This window comes from Telopea speciosissima, chromosome 7 (genome assembly GCF_018873765.1).
Source record: "Telopea speciosissima isolate NSW1024214 ecotype Mountain lineage chromosome 7, Tspe_v1, whole genome shotgun sequence".
In the NCBI taxonomy this organism is placed as follows: domain Eukaryota; kingdom Viridiplantae; phylum Streptophyta; class Magnoliopsida; order Proteales; family Proteaceae; genus Telopea; species Telopea speciosissima.
The window spans coordinates 15,896,009-15,915,686 of NC_057922.1; the positions used below are offsets into that span (position 1 = coordinate 15,896,009).

Consider the following 19,678-nt stretch of genomic DNA (forward strand, 5'->3'; position numbering starts at 1 on the left):
GTTGTTACATTCGGTTCGTGCTCAATCAATAAGAACATGAGTCTTAAAAAACTTTGCAAAACAATAAAAACAAGAGGCAAATTAGGAGAAAGAGTTTGAGAGAGTATGCGAGTGAGAGAGGGAGGGTATAAAACACGTCGAAAGTCATATCTAAAGTGTCCTAGACATCCTCTATTTATAGAAGAGATATACCCCTTAGAAACGCCTATTTGAAAGGGCTCAAGAGGTGTCTTTTGGAGTGAGAAGATACCCAAAACCTAGTCGTTGCTGATGTCCGATGCAATCTGAACGATACGCAACAAAATATTGCTTATGTCGGCGACGCGTTGGATGCCACTCATCCAACGTCGATAAAATCCCATTGAATAACAGCTAAAGAGCAAATTCTTGACAAACCTTGACTCAGAACATGCTTTGACTGATGTTCAGTAAACAAAAACCATCGAAAAAAAAAAGATATTTTACATTGGAAAAACCTTACCCGATATCAGTGAAGGATCTTTTAGACTTAAGTCCAGCCCGACTTGGCCCGGCGTGTGTGCATGTATGAAAATAAATCCCAAAAACCCTAGAGACAAGAGAGCATGGTGAACATTTCTTTCATGGAACCCAACCCTAGTAGTTTCCCTTAATCTTATAAATTACTAACAAGCATTATCATACATAATCCGTCAGACGACCACCCAGTCTATAAGAATTGATCTTTCTTTCTATTATTGTTGCTTCCAAATAACAATAGGTCAAGAAAATCCCATTAGTCACCATAAATGTGGTCCATCAATCTAATAAAAATGTATGTAACAAGTGAATGATGGAACGTAAAATATATCATCAATGACTTAATGCTGCCCAAGTGTATAAGAAAGAGACCTTTGAATGATACAAAAAGATATCAACCATTCAAAATGCTAGTCTCTCTCTGAGAGTGAGAGAGAGAGAGCCGATGTGGGACTAAATTTTCAATATTCCCCCGACACATGTGGGGATACATATTCTGATTTTTTTTTTCTTTGGATAAGATGGATACATGTTCTGATAACATGTAAAGTTTTCATCCAAAAAATTAAAACAAGTGGAAGGACTCCCAGGTGTATAAGGGGGGTTGTAGACTACTCAATAGCTGATCGATGTGAGACTAAATCCAACAACATATGCTTCTGACCCATAACCCCCCCCCCCCCCGGCAAACTTGAGGCGGGTTCTTCCCTAGCTATCAACCCCTGAAGTATTGTGTGAGAGACATGGATGAAATCCGTATCGCTGCTGAAGCTTACTACAAAGCTCGGCCAGAGAAAGAAAAGAAGAAGGTTGAGAAGATGTTCCAAAAAATTGATCTCAATGGCGATGGAAGAGTGAGCAAAGAGGAGTACTCTGCTTTGTATGCAATGAAGAAGCACAACTGGCCCAAACCTGAACATTTTGGTGAGTTAGACAGGGATGGAGATGGATACCTTGACATTGAAGATGCAACTGTTCTATACTACCTTGCAGTATCAAGGAGGGAATGTGAAGTGTGTGGGCTGTTCATAAAGGGTATGCTCTACTCCTGCGATAAATGCTTCGATAGATCGGATAATGGCCATTCCTACAATCTCTGTGTGCCTTGCTTTTGCAATGGAGAATTCGGCCACCATGAACAAAACCATGTACTGTCAAGTGGCAAATAGTGAAGCGTTATACTTCATTAGGCATAGTGAAACCTAACATAATCATTCCAAAGATGTTGCAGAAACACAATTTGTTCATCCATACACCCTAGGTATTTAATGAACAATATTGCTCTCTTTTCTTACTAGAGATCCAAAATGGATGAAATAGCTGAAACTGCAGCAGAGGAAGCAGTGGAAATAATAGCCACCACATGTGTTATCATGTGAATAATCTTTGGGTAGGCTGGAAAATTGAAGACTTGCATCAATTGTTGCTCCCAAAATTGTTGGAACTGATCTCCTCAATATAGATATATGCAATAGGTTCAGGTTGGTTTCAGATTTGAAGTGGAGATTGGAACTGTACTTGGAAGATGGGTTATGCCAGCAGTAGGGTGGGGGCAGGGAGATGGGTTGCACCGGCAGCAGGGGTGGGTTAAGCTTTCATCGTCGTCGGCCGATTTGAAGTTAGGAGGAAGAAAATGAAGTTCAGCTTGTTAATGGTAGGCTGAAGTAGTGTTGAACTCAATTCTCCTCATTTTTTAAATAAGGGTAAAAAAGTAATGTTACATGCACCCAAGATTAGTCTTTACTTACGTCACGACTTAACGAAAGGACACTAACGGCCTTGGATCTGTTTGTAACATATTATAAACTGTCAGGGAGGTTTTCGTGTAATTGTTGAAAACATAGAGGAGAGGTGTAATTTTCCCAAAACAAATATTTATGTTTTTGTTTTGGTGAAAAAAACAATATTTATGTCAAACTTAGTGATATTGGAATTCAGCTAGTGGAACTTCCTATGAAAATTTATTGGATGAGATCAAAATAATCCAAATTATGGTAATTAAATATCGAAACATTGTTGGATATATTGGGACCCTCAATGGCATCGTTGGATTATTGAAAAGGAACGCAAACCGGTGTTGCAATGGGGCGTGTACTTGTGTCCAGTGCTGCATAAAATGATCGACATACCCCTTTGGAAAAGGCAGAAAGGTGTGTCGGTCATTTTGTGAACGATTATGCTTGGGCACAGGAAAACGCTGCGCTGCAGCTCCGGTTAGCTCATCTCCCATATATTTTTTTCAATAAGGATAACTCATGTCATTTCACATAAAAAAAATTGCATTAAATAATTTTCAAATTTTAAAAACTTTTTTTTTTAATTTCTTACATTAAATATGAGGTACTGTTCTCTGTGCCGCAGCACAGGTTGCGCCCAGATACATGGCCCTGCCACTCAGGGGGCAGGGTGATCATTGTGCCCACCTCCATGTGCCTGGGTGCAGCCTGCGAATAATTAACATAAGATAACAATTTCTTAGATTTGGATGATCTGCTATCCCCTGCCCATGTGGCTGGTGTGACCTCATATAGGCATGGGTGAAATGACTGGCCTACCCACTGATTGAGCACCCTGCCCGAGTGGTGTGTCATGTGTGACCACACGCTGACCACACGGGCAGGCGACAACAAAGTATCCCGATTGCAATTTCTTAATTCACTAGTTTGTATGAGTACTTATTTACCAAAAAAAAAAGTTTGTATGACAAGAAGTTGTTCACTTTAATTAATCTCTTACGTTTTTTGTTTTATCTTTTGTAGTTAACAAAAATTTTTTTGGTAACATTTGTAGTTAACATTAATTAATCTCTTAAGTGGATCAGACAAATGACAAAACCACCAAAGACAAGTGGACCACATTAAACATATGATGCAGCCAGCCAACAAGTGGCCATTTATTAAATGGCTACGGGACTCATCTGTGAAATGACCAATCCATCCCTGTTTTGGCCGGGCTGCCCGCCACGGTTGGAGGAAATCCTTTTCGATTTATTAAGCCCAGATCAGAGAGATTGCCCTGTTAAGTAGGATATCCATGTACTGACTATCACTCGTAGCGGCTGCGTGACTCAGCTTCAGTGGGCCCAGTCCAAAAGCAACACGTGTCTTACATTTTATCACTTACAGTTCACAACCAAGCGTAATCTCGTAATTTTTAATACCGTAAAGGATAATCCTGTAAAATCCTGAATTTGGTAAACCATTCTCGTCACCACAATCCTCTCTCGTCTCCATCGTTTCCGATCCATTTCATCCCTTTTTCTTCTCGAAATGAAAACATAAACCAGAAGAAGAATTAGAACAGTAACCAAGCTGCAATTAGGGTCTTAGTTTGGAATTTGGATTAGGGTTTCTTCAGATTTCTGCAAAAATGTCTTCAACTTTCAGCGGAGATGAAACCGCTCCCTTCTTCGGCTTCCTTGGAGCTGCTGCGGCTCTCGTCTTCTCCTGTATATATCTCTGTTTTGTCCTCGCGATCTTTGATTTTTAGGTTTATGGTTTCTTCTATTTTCTATGTTAGGTTTTTTACCTTAATTGGGTTTATTGCAGGTATGGGTGCTGCTTATGGTACTGCGAAGAGTGGCGTTGGTGTTGCGTCCATGGGTGTGATGCGGCCTGAGCTTGTCATGAAATCGATCGTTCCAGTTGTTATGGCTGGAGTTTTGGGTATTTACGGTTTGATTATTGCTGTTATTATTAGTACTGGAATAAACCCCAAGGCCAAGTCGTACTATCTGTTTGATGGGTATGCTCACTTGTCGTCCGGTCTGGCTTGTGGTCTTGCTGGGCTCTCTGCTGGAATGGCGATCGGGATCGTTGGTGACGCTGGAGTTCGGTAATGCCCTTTTTCTCATCTGGTGATCAATTATGATGAAAATGTTGTGGTCATGATAGCTTTGGACTTGGTTCTATCTGGTTTCCGTGGAGTCGAGATGCGATCTAAGTGATTTGCTAGTTGTTGTCTAATTTTGAGCGGCAAGTTTGATAGTTAATGGATCTGGATGGTTTGTTGTTTATCTTGTTGGATTTACTTTGATATGATGATTTATTGATTGAGTTCCTTGTTGTATTGCAAAAATTTGAGAATCTTGGGACAATGAATATGCAAATCACTTCGTAGGAGACTGGGGTTGGCCTATTCTTTGACGAAAAAAATAATTATAGAAACCAGAAATTGATAGTTGATTTGTTGCATCCATGCATTTGGTTCTAGGTTGATAGATTTGCACTTATTGAAATTTCTTATCTGAGGAGGGGAAGAAAAAGGAGACCCCTGTTCAATGTTAGTGCAGTTTTTTTTTTTTTCTCTAAAAAAATCTATATCTATATTATGACCTGATAATTCCGATATACAATTCATTCTCTTTTGAGTATTACTATGTTTTATTGAATTGTGCATTTGGAGCTTCTGAGAGTAATGGTTGATTCTTTTGATTGAAAACGTACAAAACAATGAATATGGTTCCTTTTTTTCTTTTCTTTTTTACTGCTAAAATTTCCTATTGAGTTTGGTTTAGATGGTTGTTTGAAATATTTAAAATATCATGTTAGAAAAAAACATAAAAACAATTCGAGGAAAGTTAAGAGCTTGTAGAACATGCTAACTTTTCATATTCAAGCATACATTACCCATTTCAGAGAACTTCTTTGAAGCCAACTTCTTAGCTAATTATCAATGACTAAGTGAATAAGTTTTCTGGAATGATCTGATGGGGTGTCTTTGTGGAAGAAACTTATAGCCAATGTTAGTGAGATAATTATTTTTTGGGCAGCATCTCCCCTCTTTAAAAGTTTTAATTCTTATTGAACTTTGATCGGTAGTTTCTTGTCATAGATAAGCAGTGAGTGTTTTAATGTTTTTCTCATGGATGTGCCGATTTGGTAGTTGGTATTCTATAGCGGTATAGCCTGCATAGTCATCAATCATCACAAGAAGGTGATGGAAATGAGGCACCTTTTAGACCTTCCCTCCCCCACCCACGGGGAAGAAGAAGGGAAACCCTAATTAAGCGTCTCTAAACATATTTGAACCTTTAGATTGTAAAAAAGACACCCAAAATGGTAGTTTGGCTTTGAACCCTAAGGTGGTTGTTCTACAATATTTGTTTCGGTACTTTTTCACTTATATAACCTATTCTAAACATAATTTAGTATTAGAAAACCCAAAGTTCAATAAAAGCAATTGAAATATGGGCGAAAGAACATAACTGGTCGCTTGCGGTGTGCAGCCCTACACCCTGACAGTGTCGTGCAAAATGACTGTCGTGCCACCATGGAAAGGTGGAAAACAATTTAATAGTACACCAATGTCAAAAAGTGTCTCATAGCACTTAACCTTACGATGTCTAACATATAGAAAACGAAGACCAACCACTAAATATATATATATATATTTGCAAAAAAAATAATTTCAAGGAAAAATGGCTATACCTCCAAATTAGAATCTTGCTTAAATCCGGCAAATCGTCAATGTAGATGTGTTCTATTAGTCCACGCCTTGTTCCACCAAGAAATGTAGGTGATTTGGCCAAACATAATGAAATCTGGGTCTTTTGGGAAGTTCCCCCTCTTACGGTCAAAACGCATGAAACCAACGAATTGGGTCGAAATTTGACCGAATTCGATGAAATTGAGATTTTATAATACTATTTGGTGGTATTGTTTTGCCGAATTTCAGAACGGTATCGAAAATTTTGGCCAAAATTGTAGTCGAAATTATGCATTCCTATTGCATCCACATGGGTTTCGTTTTGACTTTTCTCAAAACCAAAATTTTCGGTCATTTTGACCGAAATCTTGAGCCATGAGAGAGTTATCCATGGACCTCTGGACTCTCTACTCTCCCTTTGTTTAAGATGAGAGAGAGAGAGTCGTTAGGCTTTTTTTTGTTTTTTTTTTTAATTCATTAACTGTTGTCTTTGATGATTCAACAGTAAACATCCTCAAAAAAATCTCTTATTTTGTTTTTCTTTTCTGTTTGTTAGTTGATACTAAAAATAATTTGGGTAAGTTGACCACTCAAAAGACGTATTTCAGAAGACCAGAAGAATAGGCAACATGGGTATAACAACCAGTTGGGTTGAATAAAACTTCATACAACCCAAACCTGTCACCCATTTATTATATCTAAACCTACTTCTTCTCCGTACCTATTGAAGCCTACATCATATCCAACACAGTGAGGATGGTAGTAGCAGGTATTAAATCATCCCCACATTTCTATCTCTAGTTAGAGCCTAGAGTAATGTTTACAACACATCGTCTTTCTTTGAAGAAAAGGAACTCTTTGATGACCAAATGAACAGATACAAAGTTATCAAGAGGTGAGAACCTGTCTATCTCAAATCCCAATGTCTACTACTGCAGACCACACATACAATTGTGTACCCATATCCATCAAGTGTCAGTTCATGGGCAAATGTAGGGCAATATCATAAATCCATCCAAACCAATAAAGTCAGATGACCCTATTGGTTTGCTATTGAATCTACTATGGTGGTTGAACAATCCTTTTTTTGCGTCAAATTCAAGTCAAGCAAAATTTGCACATTGCAAAACAAAGCTTCGAATAGCCCAACTGGGTATCTCGTGCAAGAAATTCATGCTGTAAGTACTGCTCTTGCCCTGCCCAATAGCAAGAGTTGGGTGTCAGATTTTTCCTCTATGTATATATACATGTAATGGAGGGATAGCTTATCAGGCTTTCCTGGCCCAGAGAAACTGGACTCAAAGGACGTGCACATGAAAAGGTCTGCTATTTGCCCTCATATCTGAGATTTGGTGCCTTAGTTCGACATTCGTTGTTGTTTAAGCAAACACTAAGGTGCAAGTTTGTCAGCAGTATATTTTCACCCGTTAAAAGTTTTTTTGTTTACTTTCCATATCCTACGCATCCCGTCTCTGATTCTCCTTGGAGTCTTCAACTAACTTGATGCCCATAATTAGCTTGGTGATGAAGCTCTCTCTGCAACTTATGAAATGTTATGGGTCGTATTTAAGCACGAATGTATTGTTTTTTCTTCATTTTTACTCTGAGTTGCTTGGCACAATGGCATACTCATAAGTGTTCCCTTGGACACCTGAATACTTTTTAGATAAGAATGTGGCGGCAAGGACATGTTGCCTAGCTTAACAACAAGTCCCAACTGATATTTGCCATGTGGTTAATAATGTGGCAGCTTCCAACCATATGAATAGGTAGCACCTCTCATGCATATGCCAACAAATATTGAATTATTTCCCCATAACTTTGGCTTTTATCTTTGACTTTTTAACCATATTTTGAATTGCTGTTTTTCCATGTATCAACTCGGATTGGGCTGAAATTTTATAGGTAGATAGGAGATTATAGGACTTAATTGTGTGACAAATTTGATGGTCAGGTGGATTGCCAAGTGGCAGATATCAGTTGGGATTTGTTGTTAAGTGTGGTAACATGTCCATGCTGCTACCACCGACTCTTTTTTTGTTGGGGGGGTTGGGGGTTGGGGGAATGGATATTAGAAACCTGAAATGGTTTCGAGAGGGACAGAATCTAACCTTGCTGAGTGTTATGTCAATACTGTGATTCTTCTTAGTTACTGGCAATCAATAAGTCTTGTTATCATGGATTTACATTTGCAGGGACAAAGAGCAATGAACTGCCATTTACTTATAAAAGACAAAGTAAATAATGCCGAGAAAGAGCCAGGTTATGATGGGATAACCAGTATGATTGAATTGGTAATGTCTCATTGCACCATGTGGGAACGAGGTTCTTGAAAGCGCAAGATCTCGTTACCTACATGCTAAAATATGATTTAGTGATAGTTCCAGTCTAATTGATGTCCCTGTTGAGTTTTTTTTTTTTTTTGGGTGTCTATTCATTAGGTGATTATTTGAAATTTTATCATTATTTACATCTATATTAGAATTTTTTGCTTTCATTGTTTATTTCTCTTTTCCTCCATTTAATTAATATTTATCGTTCACTAAGAAGAACAATAATAATAATCAATTGCTTTTTATGTTCGACCAAAAAAAATGCTTTTTATGTGAGGAATGCTTAACAAAAGCTGTTGTGTTATGGATTACATGGCTGAAGTTTTTCTGAGAACTGTTATATATGAAGTACTAAAATATATATGTTGTCCCAACACTTTTGACTTGTTTAGTGCTGAATGTCTACAAGGTTGTGGAAAATAATGAATAAATTTGGATAATGAAGTTGTTCCTACATGTAGTTTTTAACTTAAAAGTTTTTGTTTTGATCCTGAAATATTCAAGAGATAATAACAACAAACCTTTACTATTACTGGACAATTCAATGGATGAATTATTCTTTGCTTGAAAGCTGAAAAGCTCCAGAGCAGCTGATATTTATCAGCAACAACTCCAACAAGTAAAACTCAGTCATGAGAGACAACTGTGGTCAGGCAGTCCTTAACTCCTTATGGGGACGATCTATAAGTCGTACAAGATAATAAGAGAAAGGGAGAGGTTCTTTGAGCAGGTGGCATGGGGGAGCATGCCAATGAAGTGCTTTAAAACGGTATCACATATAGGAGGGCAGCAAAATCATTTCATGTGATGAGGAGAGAAATAAACACAGAGATGCTTGCATACCCTGCCCCGGCGGCTCAGAGAACCTATTCCCTAAGAGAAAATATATTGTTGTTGTGTCTGCTTTTCACTATCTAGTTAATATGCCCACATTTACTTTCCTCATATCACTGATAGTTTTGTTGTAGCCACTTTAAAAATAAATAAAAAAAAGGGGCACTGTTGTTTGTTGTCTTGCACACTCTTCATAATGCATGTGTGTCATGAAGGGTTTGCCCATGATGACTTGCTTGTATGTATGATGATTTTAGTTTAGCCACTTTATTGCACTTGTCAAAAGCTATGTGTGTTTCCCTGAATGAACTTCACAGAAATGGTCTGGATGATGAATAAGTATGGGATTCTACCGGGAATATTACTTGGATATTTGTCAGTATACTGCTTCCTTGGCATGTCTATAAAAAAAGGGCGTACCTAGTGCATGAGGCTCCTGCCATTACGGGGTCTGGGGAGGGTCATAATGTACGCAGTCTTACCCCTGATTTCGCAGAGAGGCTGTTTCCAGACTCAAACCCATGACTTCTTGGTCACAATGGAGCAACCTTACCGTTGCACCAAGGCCCACCCTCTTCCTTGGCATCTCTATATTGTTATTTATACGACTTATCTTCTGCTTCATTTGCAATTTGGAAAAATTATTTTTTAGTTCAATGTTGATTTAATTAGCTGTTTTGCTTTTATTTCCAATTTTGGACTTTTGTATCCTGTTTGAGTGGAAACATGCTTAGTATGATAGTGTGCCTCCATCATTGAGAAACTGATAAAAAAAATTTAGTTTCTATGTTTTTTTGTGTTGAAAAGTGTGATGGTCATAAATCTTGTGGAGGCAAATGAAGGAAATGTGTTGCATCGGGATGGTGGCAGTGGTATTGAGTACTGAATGGTTCTAAAGTTGTCATGTACTGGCTAAGAGTAATCTGGCGAAGATTAACTAGTGGATTGTTTTGGTAAGGAAATGTTATAAAAGTCCTGCTGTCTGTTGTCCACCTGCGTACGTAAAACTTAGCAGCAATACTGAAGTAATCCGTAGCTGTAACAGGAGATAGGCTTTACACATAGTTGGAGTCTTAAATAATGAGTAAACTTTGGACCATGAGTTTGTGACTGCCCCTAGTTGAGTTCTTCAATCCTCTGTAGTTGAGAAGGTGGGTACGCACTGTCTTGGGTGACTTTCTGATATCAGTTTTTGTGTTCAAAACACACTAAAATTGTCAAAAGTCCCTAGTTCCAGTACTAAATTGTAGATCATTTGTTCCAAAGTAAAAATTTGATGAGACCTTGAAAATGAATTTAAGTTCTATTGCCTTCTGGGGAAAAGGGTGGCTGTGAATAGATTAGGGCTTCTACCGGTTGGAGCTTTTTATGGATTAATGGAAGAGGCCATTATTAACCATGACAAGTAATCTTTTTGCGTCTAGGATGAGAAGGATCTGCTGGTGATGCATGCCATAAGCAAGAGGTGAGACAAGGGTTATCTGGCAGCCCTCTCAGTGTTGCCAGACGTGTTGGTCTGATAATCAAGATCAACGAACTGGTACATCAGGTGCATGCATCTGTGGAATTTGGTCAGATATGATCTTTCTATTTGCTTCTCTTTCTGTAGTAAACTCTCTTCATACTTGTGCTTGATATGTTCTCTCCTTGTAGTTCTTGTTTGGGTCTGTTGTGCTTTAATTTCTTAATGGAGGTTTGTGCTCAATTTTAGAGTTTGTTTGACTTGTGGGCTTACTTTCGATTAAGTTCTTTCCGTTTACCATCTTTGGTTTAGTTTTATTTTATCTTCTTATTGTTATCATTAGTTTGTGGTTAACAAGTGATCTTCATAAGCAGTCAAAATGATCACTGCCTTGATTCTCCTGGTTCTTGTTAATTTCAGGGCCAATGCACAGCAGCCAAAGCTTTTTGTTGGTATGATCCTCATCCTCATTTTTGCAGAAGCACTCGCCCTTTATGGTCTTATCGTAGGTATCATTCTCTCCTCCCGAGCAGGCCAATCTCGGGCAGACTAAAGTTCCCGAAAGTCAGTGGCCAAGTTGATGCCCTTTTTGTTATAGTTTAAAGAAGGGGAAGGACTCCAACTGACGATAGGTCATCGTTGATTTTTTATTCTATTTGTGATCAAATCATATTGAAGACTTGTATATGAGGAGTGTAGTTGAACATAATTTATTTAGGCTTTGGCTTCATAATGTTAAATAACCTTCATACAACCTCCGTCCGAGATTGTTTAACTGTTTACCTGTGACACCAGGATTTTATTCCTATTGGACTGATTTCCAGCCTTCCCCGAAAGGGCATCAAAGTTCCCTGCTATTGTAATCTTTTTTTGATTGCCTTTAAGCTTAACAAGGGGTGTTCAAAATAATTTAAAAGTAACTTACCACAATGTCATTTCCAAAAAGATTTTGATTATAACAAGATTTTCCTATTGACATTCACAAAATGTTCAGTTTTGCTGAAAATCACTTGAAAACCAAGGTGATCACCATTTTCTGTTTTTAACGACACTTTTTTTTTCCCCTTCATGTTTTCCATGAGAAAACTAGAACTATTTCAGTGAAATATATATACAATCCAGATCCTCTACACTGTTAGATGCCCAAGCTTATCAAGGGAATGGAATTTGTTACTAGTGTCCTACCAGCCAGATCATTTTGAGCGTTCACGTTACACTGTAAGGGAGAACAAACAAATGTTTCAAAGGGATGTTTGAGATGGATTCAGCCCCCTCTCCCCCCCTTCCCCCAATGGTTTTAGGTATCGGGGATTGGATTGGTCAGCTGTATAAGTGGTACCACAGCAGGAGCAGGGGTAGGAAAAATAATCCAAAAACCCTGTATTGATCTCATTTTCAGTTTCACTTTTGACTTGTCATGTTCACAATCTTCTATACTACTGTTACCTAATAATTATTAGCCATTGAATCTTTTGAAGAGAAAAGTGGTTGTTTGAGCTGCATGGCAAGATCCTATTCCTATTAACCCATATTTCCAGCCGATTAATTGATTCTAAACCAGTCAAGGCATGCATGCTTCGTGGGTATGGCGAAGCATTGAACATGCCATTCCTTGGCTTATAAAATCTGGTTTTCTGAAAGTGGTTGAGTCATGAGTGATTTAATCACTGTCAGACAAAAGTCATGAAACTTGCCAATAGTTCTACTCCTGGTAGGTTACTTTTCTTTTCACGGGGATACAAAACTGTACACCTTGCAAACAATAGGTAAGTTTAAGTGAAATAAGATTGTACAGTACACATTCAAGTGACATAAGATAAAATGCAAACGTTTTACTTCACATCTCACCAAATGGGCCTACGGGCTTTGTCTTGCTAAGATGTATGCGTTGCATGATAAAATTAGGAAGGATAAATGACTGATCAAATTAGAGTTGATTTGGGAGTAGTTTGATAAGTTGTAAGAAAGTCGTCTAAAGAGACATGGCCATGTACTACAGAGGTCTTTACATGATCTAGTACAAATGAGTGATGTGATTTAGATTAGAGAAGCTATTAAAAGAGACCGGAGCTAGCAAACCTAAAATAGCTTTGTAAGAAGTGAGGAAAGACATGCATAACTTAGGCCTTATATCATGTAAGACTTTGAATATAACTAACTTGAGGACAAGGATCCATGTAGCCATCCTCATTTAGTTGGGATGAGGCTGAGTTGTTCTTGTTACAATCAATCCTTTGGATGATCTGAAAAGAAAATAAAGATTAAATCTGAAAAAATATAATTACTAAATAGGGTAAGAGTTTTAAGGTAGTTACACACTCATGATTACACATGTTTCTCTTTTTTCTTTTTCTTCCTTTCCTTTAACTCACACAGAACAGTTAATAATACATTTTCAAAAAATATAGATGGACTCTCCTTGTCAATTTAGCTCGTCTCCATATGTGTGGCACAGCTCAAATGCCGGATGCCTCCTGGCAGCACCCTGGGCGCTGGGCTCCCTGAAAACAATCCTGATCCCTCCTTGTCTTGGGCTTGGGGCTGACGGAGTTAGGTTACTGTACAAATCTACTAGTCGAGTCCAGTTGAGTCTTCATAGGGGGTGAGACGGTAAATTCGTTCACTTTTGTGTCTAGCGTAGGAACCATGCTGTTCTTTTTCCCCTTAACTCAAAGAAGAACCAATCTTCAGTTTATCCTCTCAATTACACTGCTCGTACTTGACGTCAAGTACATCTAACAAAGGAGGCAGAAATGACTATCCTACCCCTGCCCGAACACACTGTCCAAGGTGGGATCCACTCCCTCTATTAAATCTACTTGACGTCAAGTACGGACAGTGTAATTGAGAGGATAAAAATTCGGTTTATCAAAAGGCCTTTCGTGACTCCAAAAAATCTTCAGTGGTATCTTCTTTCTCCGTTGGTACCACAGAGAGAGAGAGAGAGGGAGATGGAAGCGCCATCAGTGACTCCAATGATCTTGTGGAACGAAAGCCAACAGAAGTTTGAGACAGAGGACAAGAAGGCTTACCTACAATACGAACTTAGGAATGGTGGGAAAGTGATGGACATCGTTCACACTTTTGTTCCGTCTAGCAAAAGAGGACTAGGTCTGGCCTCTCATCTCTGCGTTTCAGCCTTCAATCACGCGAAAGCCAACTCCATGTCCGTAATTCCGACTTGCTCTTATGTCTCTGTAAGTTTTCCATGGAACCGCAACGGATGATCCCCTTTTCTCTGTTTTATTCATTTGTGCGGTGAGGCTTTTTGTTATTGATCATTAATTTGATGGTTATCTCTTGGTTTTTGGATTTAACGAATCTCATTTTTTTTTTCTCTTTAATCTTTTTCATCATACTGTGGTGGATTTACTGAAAGTGAAGCATTATTGGATTTATTTTATGTTTTCTCTGTCAGATGAAAGTTAAAAAATCTCCTCCTTTTCCCTTATGTGAAGGCCCTGCTGTTAGTTATCGTGGAAGTGAATCAGTTCTATGTTACGTTGATCTGTATAAGGTCTTGGGTTTGCAAATTTCTCTTCAGTTAGCCCTTTTTTTGTGATATTTACGTTTTTTCTATCTTTGCATGCATGTTTTAACTTCATATGCTCATATGATTCCATGGTTTGTCTATTTGGTTTGTGAATCTTCTTTTGTGGCTTGGTACAGAGTTGCTTTTTCCTCTTCTGGTTTTGATATGCCCTTTGACTGAGTTGTTTGCTTTAGCTAGGTAAATATTACTAAGGAATCCTATACTGAAGTAAACATCATTGACATAATCTCTTTTCCGATGGAAAAAGAATTCCAGTGATTGATGTCACTATCGCTTCAATCTGATTAATTCTTAACAAATTAGAATCTGCAATTTGTGAGGGCTGTTCTAGGCTATATAAGAAATCTTTGATTAATAATAAGATAAATCAATTCCTTCAGGAAGTCCATAAATTTATTGAATCGGTTACTATTCCTGAATCTCAACAAAGAAATAAATGAGCCCTATGGAGAGTCAGGCTTGCGCCCAACAATCAAACCAAAACTCTTAAGGGTGATTGTAAATCATCTTGACCACCCGGAAAGATGGTTATAGATCAGCAGCAAGATTTTTTTTTTTAAAAATGTTAGACAATCATAAAGGCCAGCCATCGACGATATGACAATCCACCCATCCAATGCAACAATCTAAAAGACCATAGAGATAACATAGTGTATACTTTAAGATATAATATATATAGTGTAAGGGTATTGTTTGTAACATAAGAAATGGTGCTGGGTTAGATATTAAAGCTTTTAGGACAGTGGTAGAGCTGTAGAGGTCTTAACTTTGAATCTCTTGACAAGCATGTTTCTGAGGAAAAAAGAAAATAATCTTTTGGTAGACGATGGTAGAGGTCATAACCATTGATGAGCAACAAAAATAAATGGGAAAAATGTTTGGGAGCGAAGCACCTATGCCAAACACAGGGTGGGGCGAAATGACCACCTTGGGGGCCTACTCCTTATGAAAGGTGAAAATTCTGCTTCTGTTCAAGCTTTTGTGTACACTCCCATTAATCCCACATAGAGACCATGCTCTCGGACTGAGAACTCTTCCCAAAGTAAATTTACAATACATAATTGACTATATGATGAGAAGTTTTAATAAATCTCGATACAAGCAATGTTTCTGAAGGAAAAAAAAATGACATATATGGCTAAACACCTCATGGCTTAATGGTCCAAAGTTCTAAGTGATTAGTTTGTTTGAACCAATGATATATTCACCAATCAACAAGTTTCAAGGGTGTTTGCAAATTGTTCCTTGGGGATGGTACAGACCATTCAAGCCTGGCGTTCCAAATGATCCAACCATGGTCTTAGGTGTTCCATATTGGGTCTGTAAAAAACACTAATATTTTACCACTAGGTTATGTGTCATATTGACTTATTGAGTAAAAAATAAAAGTTAAAAAGTTTCATGTTATATCAATCAGGATTTCAGTAAAAGATGATCGTTAATATATTCACTGCCATCAAGGAAGATCGATCTTTCTTTCTTTCTTTTTTTTTTTTTTTAGGGGGGGGGGGGGGGAGGGGTGGAGGAGGGAGACATCAATACCTTGTATATATGATATTAAAAGATATCATCTAAAATGTGTAGAGAGAATAGTTGTCAAAGGGTTTGTACTTCTTGTAAGGTACACTATAAGGATTAGATACAAATGAAATTACCACGGAAAACCCTATAATATCATGCAGTATAAATGTACTCATACAATTTAACATGCATACCTAGCCACTGAACAGAGGGGTGAGAAAGGATCGAGGATCGAAGTGGCTATCTTCTCGTTCGCATTTCCCCTTTCTCTGAAACAACAAACCTTTCCCTCCACAATCTGAGGTGTGGGGCCTGAGCCAGAGTGTCAAGCGAAAACTCATTCCCCCTCCCAGTTTTGAGGAATTTAGCCCCCCCACCCTCGCTCAAAGCCATATATATGTATGGAAGAGTAGAAGGTGAGAGCTGGGGGGTGCCTAGTTGGGTGGAGGAATAACTGCTGAAACTGTGAACCCAATCGGGTGGTTAAATCAGCAGCTAATGAGGTAATCCTAGTACTAGGAGTTGGGGTAAAACAGTAATTTAGCTAATGAAATTAGGGTTCAGAAAACAAGAAAGGTTAATGGATTCAATCATGAATAAAGGCATATAATCAGTACTTAAACTGATTCAGAAATCCAGAATTGATTCAAGCATGAACTAGTGATTTAATGGAGAAAAGGGTGAAACAGGGATTTCAATATACCAGACAGCCTGGATTTTGGATGGAATTTCCCAATTAGGGTTCCTGAGATTCGATCTAAAATTGAGTATGATCTGATGGTTGGATCGCTTAATCTCAAAATACATTTAATATATGATCTTCTAAAAGCAAGGAATCTAGTCGCAGAAAATTCTTAGAACTGAACGAACTTGTTAATAGCAGTGAATGAAGAAGATCATCAATATATCCAGTAGAACAATGGCAACACAAACATAAACAAAAGAATGATCCACCCGGGCTTCTCACTGTAAGGTGTCAATTTTGATTAAACACCAATCCTTTCCCTTGATCACACACAAGTTTCTTCATTGGAGAAGAAGAGTTGCAGCAGCAGCAATGGCTATTTTTTTTTTAAATCGTGGATGATAAGAAACTTTTCCTCGCATAATCTTTATAAAGCCCAAAAAGAGAGTTTGAGTTGGATTGAGAAATCCCCAACTGACTCCTTATTACAGAGCACAATCACTTTAAAAATCTAACTCCAGCCTATGTCGATTTAAAGTGATGTGGACCCATAATTAATAGCTAAATAAAGAATTAAATTAGACAACTTAAATTGAACCACAATTGTGAACTAGGTTCAATTGAATTAAGCTAAAAACAAAAGACATAAAAATAAACTAAGTATAGAAAACAGTAAATCAGTAACAAGTTAGGCCATGGTTTGGCCTCCTCCATTACTCTTCTTCCTGCGTGAGTAGGTCTTCAGCGCTGCATCAGGGGGAGGAGGGTAGTTGCCCCCCTGCCTATGATTGTGACTTTGCGACTCCTTGCACAGTCCATCATTGTGATAGGTAAGAGAAGACCATGGCTTGTTGAAGAATGCGCCAATTTAGGTCTTTCTAGTGTGGTGGTCTAGATTTTCATCCCTTAGTACACATTGCAAGCAGACTAGGACTTCCTAGAAGAGCGTAGGAACCAAGTCAACTGGCTGAGATGGAATACTTACTTAGGACTGATGTCTGAGGAAGAGATCAAGCTATTGATTACTTTAAAGTTCCCTTCAACCTTGATTCTATAACATTTATTAGATTATTGTAATAAATGAATAAATGGCACATAAGAGGAAAAAAGAAGTCGTTTAGACTTCCGAATTACAGTATCAAAAGGTGAAATTTTTATGGTCAGCAACCCAAGGGACAAAAGGCAGGTGGGTGGGCACGGCTGTTCTGCAGCTTTTGCTGCCTAGAAGAGTGATGTGCTGATTCTGACCGTTGGATATCTAAGAAATTGTTTGAATAGGCCACATGTCTAGTTTCAGCCTCAAATTCAATCATTTACCTTCCCATCTACTCCTGTGTATTTCTATGCACCCCTTTTAGTCTTGTGCACTCTCTTGGTAGTCCTGGATTTTTCCATGCCTTTTTTGCCACATGGCTAATGCCAATTGGGTAGAAACGTGACATTTGAGCAGGGGACCTTGGGATCTACCTGTCCATAAATTTCAGCCCCACTTGATTTGCCACATGGCAGATCTAGGTGCCTAACCACCGTTTAGGCCCGTGGGTTGCCGTCTACCCAAATGCTCCCTTGTCAAAAATTTCTCTTCATTTTTTTCTTTACTGGAAAAAGAAAATAAATAATTTTTTGCCCAGTCCATTTCTGTCTTGTGGACTTGTATTTGGTATCCTGACTATTGGATGGCTGGCGGTTCCTTGGATTTATAACATGTCAAATTTGGTGCTTATCTCAACCTTATACCTACTATGTATGTTGTCTTAACTTTTCCATGGTTTCTGCTATTCAAAGAGAAGTGGTTTTTTCCCTTTTTCTTTTTCTTTTTTAATAATTAACATCAGATTGGGCTGAAAATCAACCTGTGATTAGAATGATGCTGTGTAGGCAGAAAAACCTGGCAGCTGGAACCCTTCAGGCTGCAATGTAACAATTTTATTATATTTCGAAAATCCAGTTTAGAATAGTGAACAAAATTGTGTATAGATGCACATGTATTCATCTGTATTGATTGACGGAGACCTCAGTGTTTATTGACTCATTGGTCTTTGGATTATAAAAAAGAGTAACAACCCTATGATAGGTGCCCTTGGTTGAGAAATCTGGATAAACATTTTGTCAAAAGAACACCAAATATTGTTTACAGAATACAATATGGACTGCAGTTTTTCCTAAGAAAGAAATTACTCGTTGAGTAAAAGTTCTATCTTCTTTCCTTTTCTACTTTAGTCTTCTCCACATGAACACCAAATCCCCCCCTAATACACCAACATAACACACTCAGGATCTACAGCTCAAGATACTTGATTCACAAGCTGTTGAATGACTGACCCTACATATCGAATTCCCTTAATATGTTACTTGTGAGTTAAATTTATATATGCTTCTCTTTTGGCAGGACACATTTCTTCCTCGGAATCCTTCATTGAATTCTGTTGTACAAACAAAGGATATATTATGAATCTTTTGGTCGATTATCCAGAACGAATATGGACCTGCAGACTGTTGTAATCATAGCTGGAAGCTTACCCTTAAGAAAGTTATTGTTGTGTCTACATATCTTAAGAAATAAATAAATACCAGAAGCGTTTGCAGGCAGTTCCCTTCAGCAGGCTAATGAAGGGTCTTTTTTGTTTTAATTGTAACTGAATCACCTTCACATGAAATAGCACAATTACCTAATGTTTATACCAGATATTGCAGTGAACTACTATTGTATCGTCTCCTCTATTGTCCTTTTTTTCCCCCTTTTTTATCTCCTTGGTGAAAACATATTTATACTATTTTTTTTTAATGGATGGCAGTCCTCTCCTTGCTCATGTTTCGATAATACTTGTTAGGGACGCTGTTCTCTGTGCCGCAGCGCAGGCTGCGCCCAGGCACACCTGTCCCCCTGAGTGGTAGGCCTATGTGCCTGGGCGCAGCCTGCGCTGCGGCACAAAGAACATTCTCCCTATTTATTAATATCGATTGATATGAAAGAAGGGTAAAAGTGTAAAACTGTTTGTAACCAACCTGGTTAACCAGAGTTATTTGCCCACCCTATGTTACATTGTTACTTTCTACTTTTTCTTTTTTTGTTATTTCTCCCTCACTCTCAATCTTCTCTTCTCCGCCTCCGTCACCAACTCCTATTCCCTCTCCCCTTCTTCTCCGGCTCCGACTCCGACTCCCCCTTCCTCTCCTTTCCAGTTAAGTCTCCCTTTTCCCACCCCACACGGAAAAATATCACCTCAATTTGCTTGCACGTCAATTTTCTCAATTCCCTCTAATAGAGGGAGGTGGACCCCACTCCGACTCCGGGCAGTGTGTTCGGACAAAGGGGAGGGTGATCATTTTCACCCCTATTAGATGGAATTAAGGAAATTGAGGGG

General features: G+C 38.4%; 2 protein-coding genes across 2 annotated transcripts; both read left to right on the forward strand.

Annotated features, from left to right (window-relative positions):
• The first annotated feature begins 3,766 nt into the window (after positions 1–3,766).
• Positions 3,767–11,294, forward strand: LOC122667649 (V-type proton ATPase 16 kDa proteolipid subunit). Its single transcript, XM_043864018.1, has 3 exons — positions 3,767–3,946; positions 4,047–4,332; positions 10,975–11,294. The coding sequence occupies exons 1-3, from the start codon at positions 3,868–3,870 to the stop codon at positions 11,105–11,107; spliced, it is 498 nt and encodes a 165-aa protein (XP_043719953.1). The 5' UTR covers positions 3,767–3,867; the 3' UTR covers positions 11,108–11,294.
• Positions 11,295–13,467: 2,173 nt separating this feature from the next.
• On the forward strand, positions 13,468–18,831 carry LOC122667650 (acetyltransferase At1g77540-like). The gene is made up of 2 exons (XM_043864019.1): positions 13,468–13,751; positions 18,703–18,831. Exons 1-2 carry the CDS (start codon positions 13,506–13,508, stop codon positions 18,763–18,765), a joined length of 309 nt encoding a protein of 102 aa, XP_043719954.1. The 5' UTR covers positions 13,468–13,505; the 3' UTR covers positions 18,766–18,831.
• The last annotated feature ends 847 nt before the right edge of the window (positions 18,832–19,678 follow it).

Excerpts from the sequence above, each read along its gene's own strand:
- LOC122667649 (XM_043864018.1), top strand. The coding sequence starts at position 3,868 with ATGTCTTCAACTTTCAGCGGAGATGAAACCGCTCCCTTCTTCGGCTTC. Across the intron at positions 3,947-4,046 it reads TGCGGCTCTCGTCTTCTCCT|GTATGGGTGCTGCTTATGGT; the intron begins GTATATATCTCT and ends GGTTTATTGCAG. Across the intron at positions 4,333-10,974 it reads GTTGGTGACGCTGGAGTTCG|GGCCAATGCACAGCAGCCAA; the intron begins GTAATGCCCTTT and ends TGTTAATTTCAG.
- LOC122667650 (XM_043864019.1), top strand. The coding sequence starts at position 13,506 with ATGGAAGCGCCATCAGTGACTCCAATGATCTTGTGGAACGAAAGCCAA. Across the intron at positions 13,752-18,702 it reads CGACTTGCTCTTATGTCTCT|GACACATTTCTTCCTCGGAA; the intron begins GTAAGTTTTCCA and ends CTCTTTTGGCAG.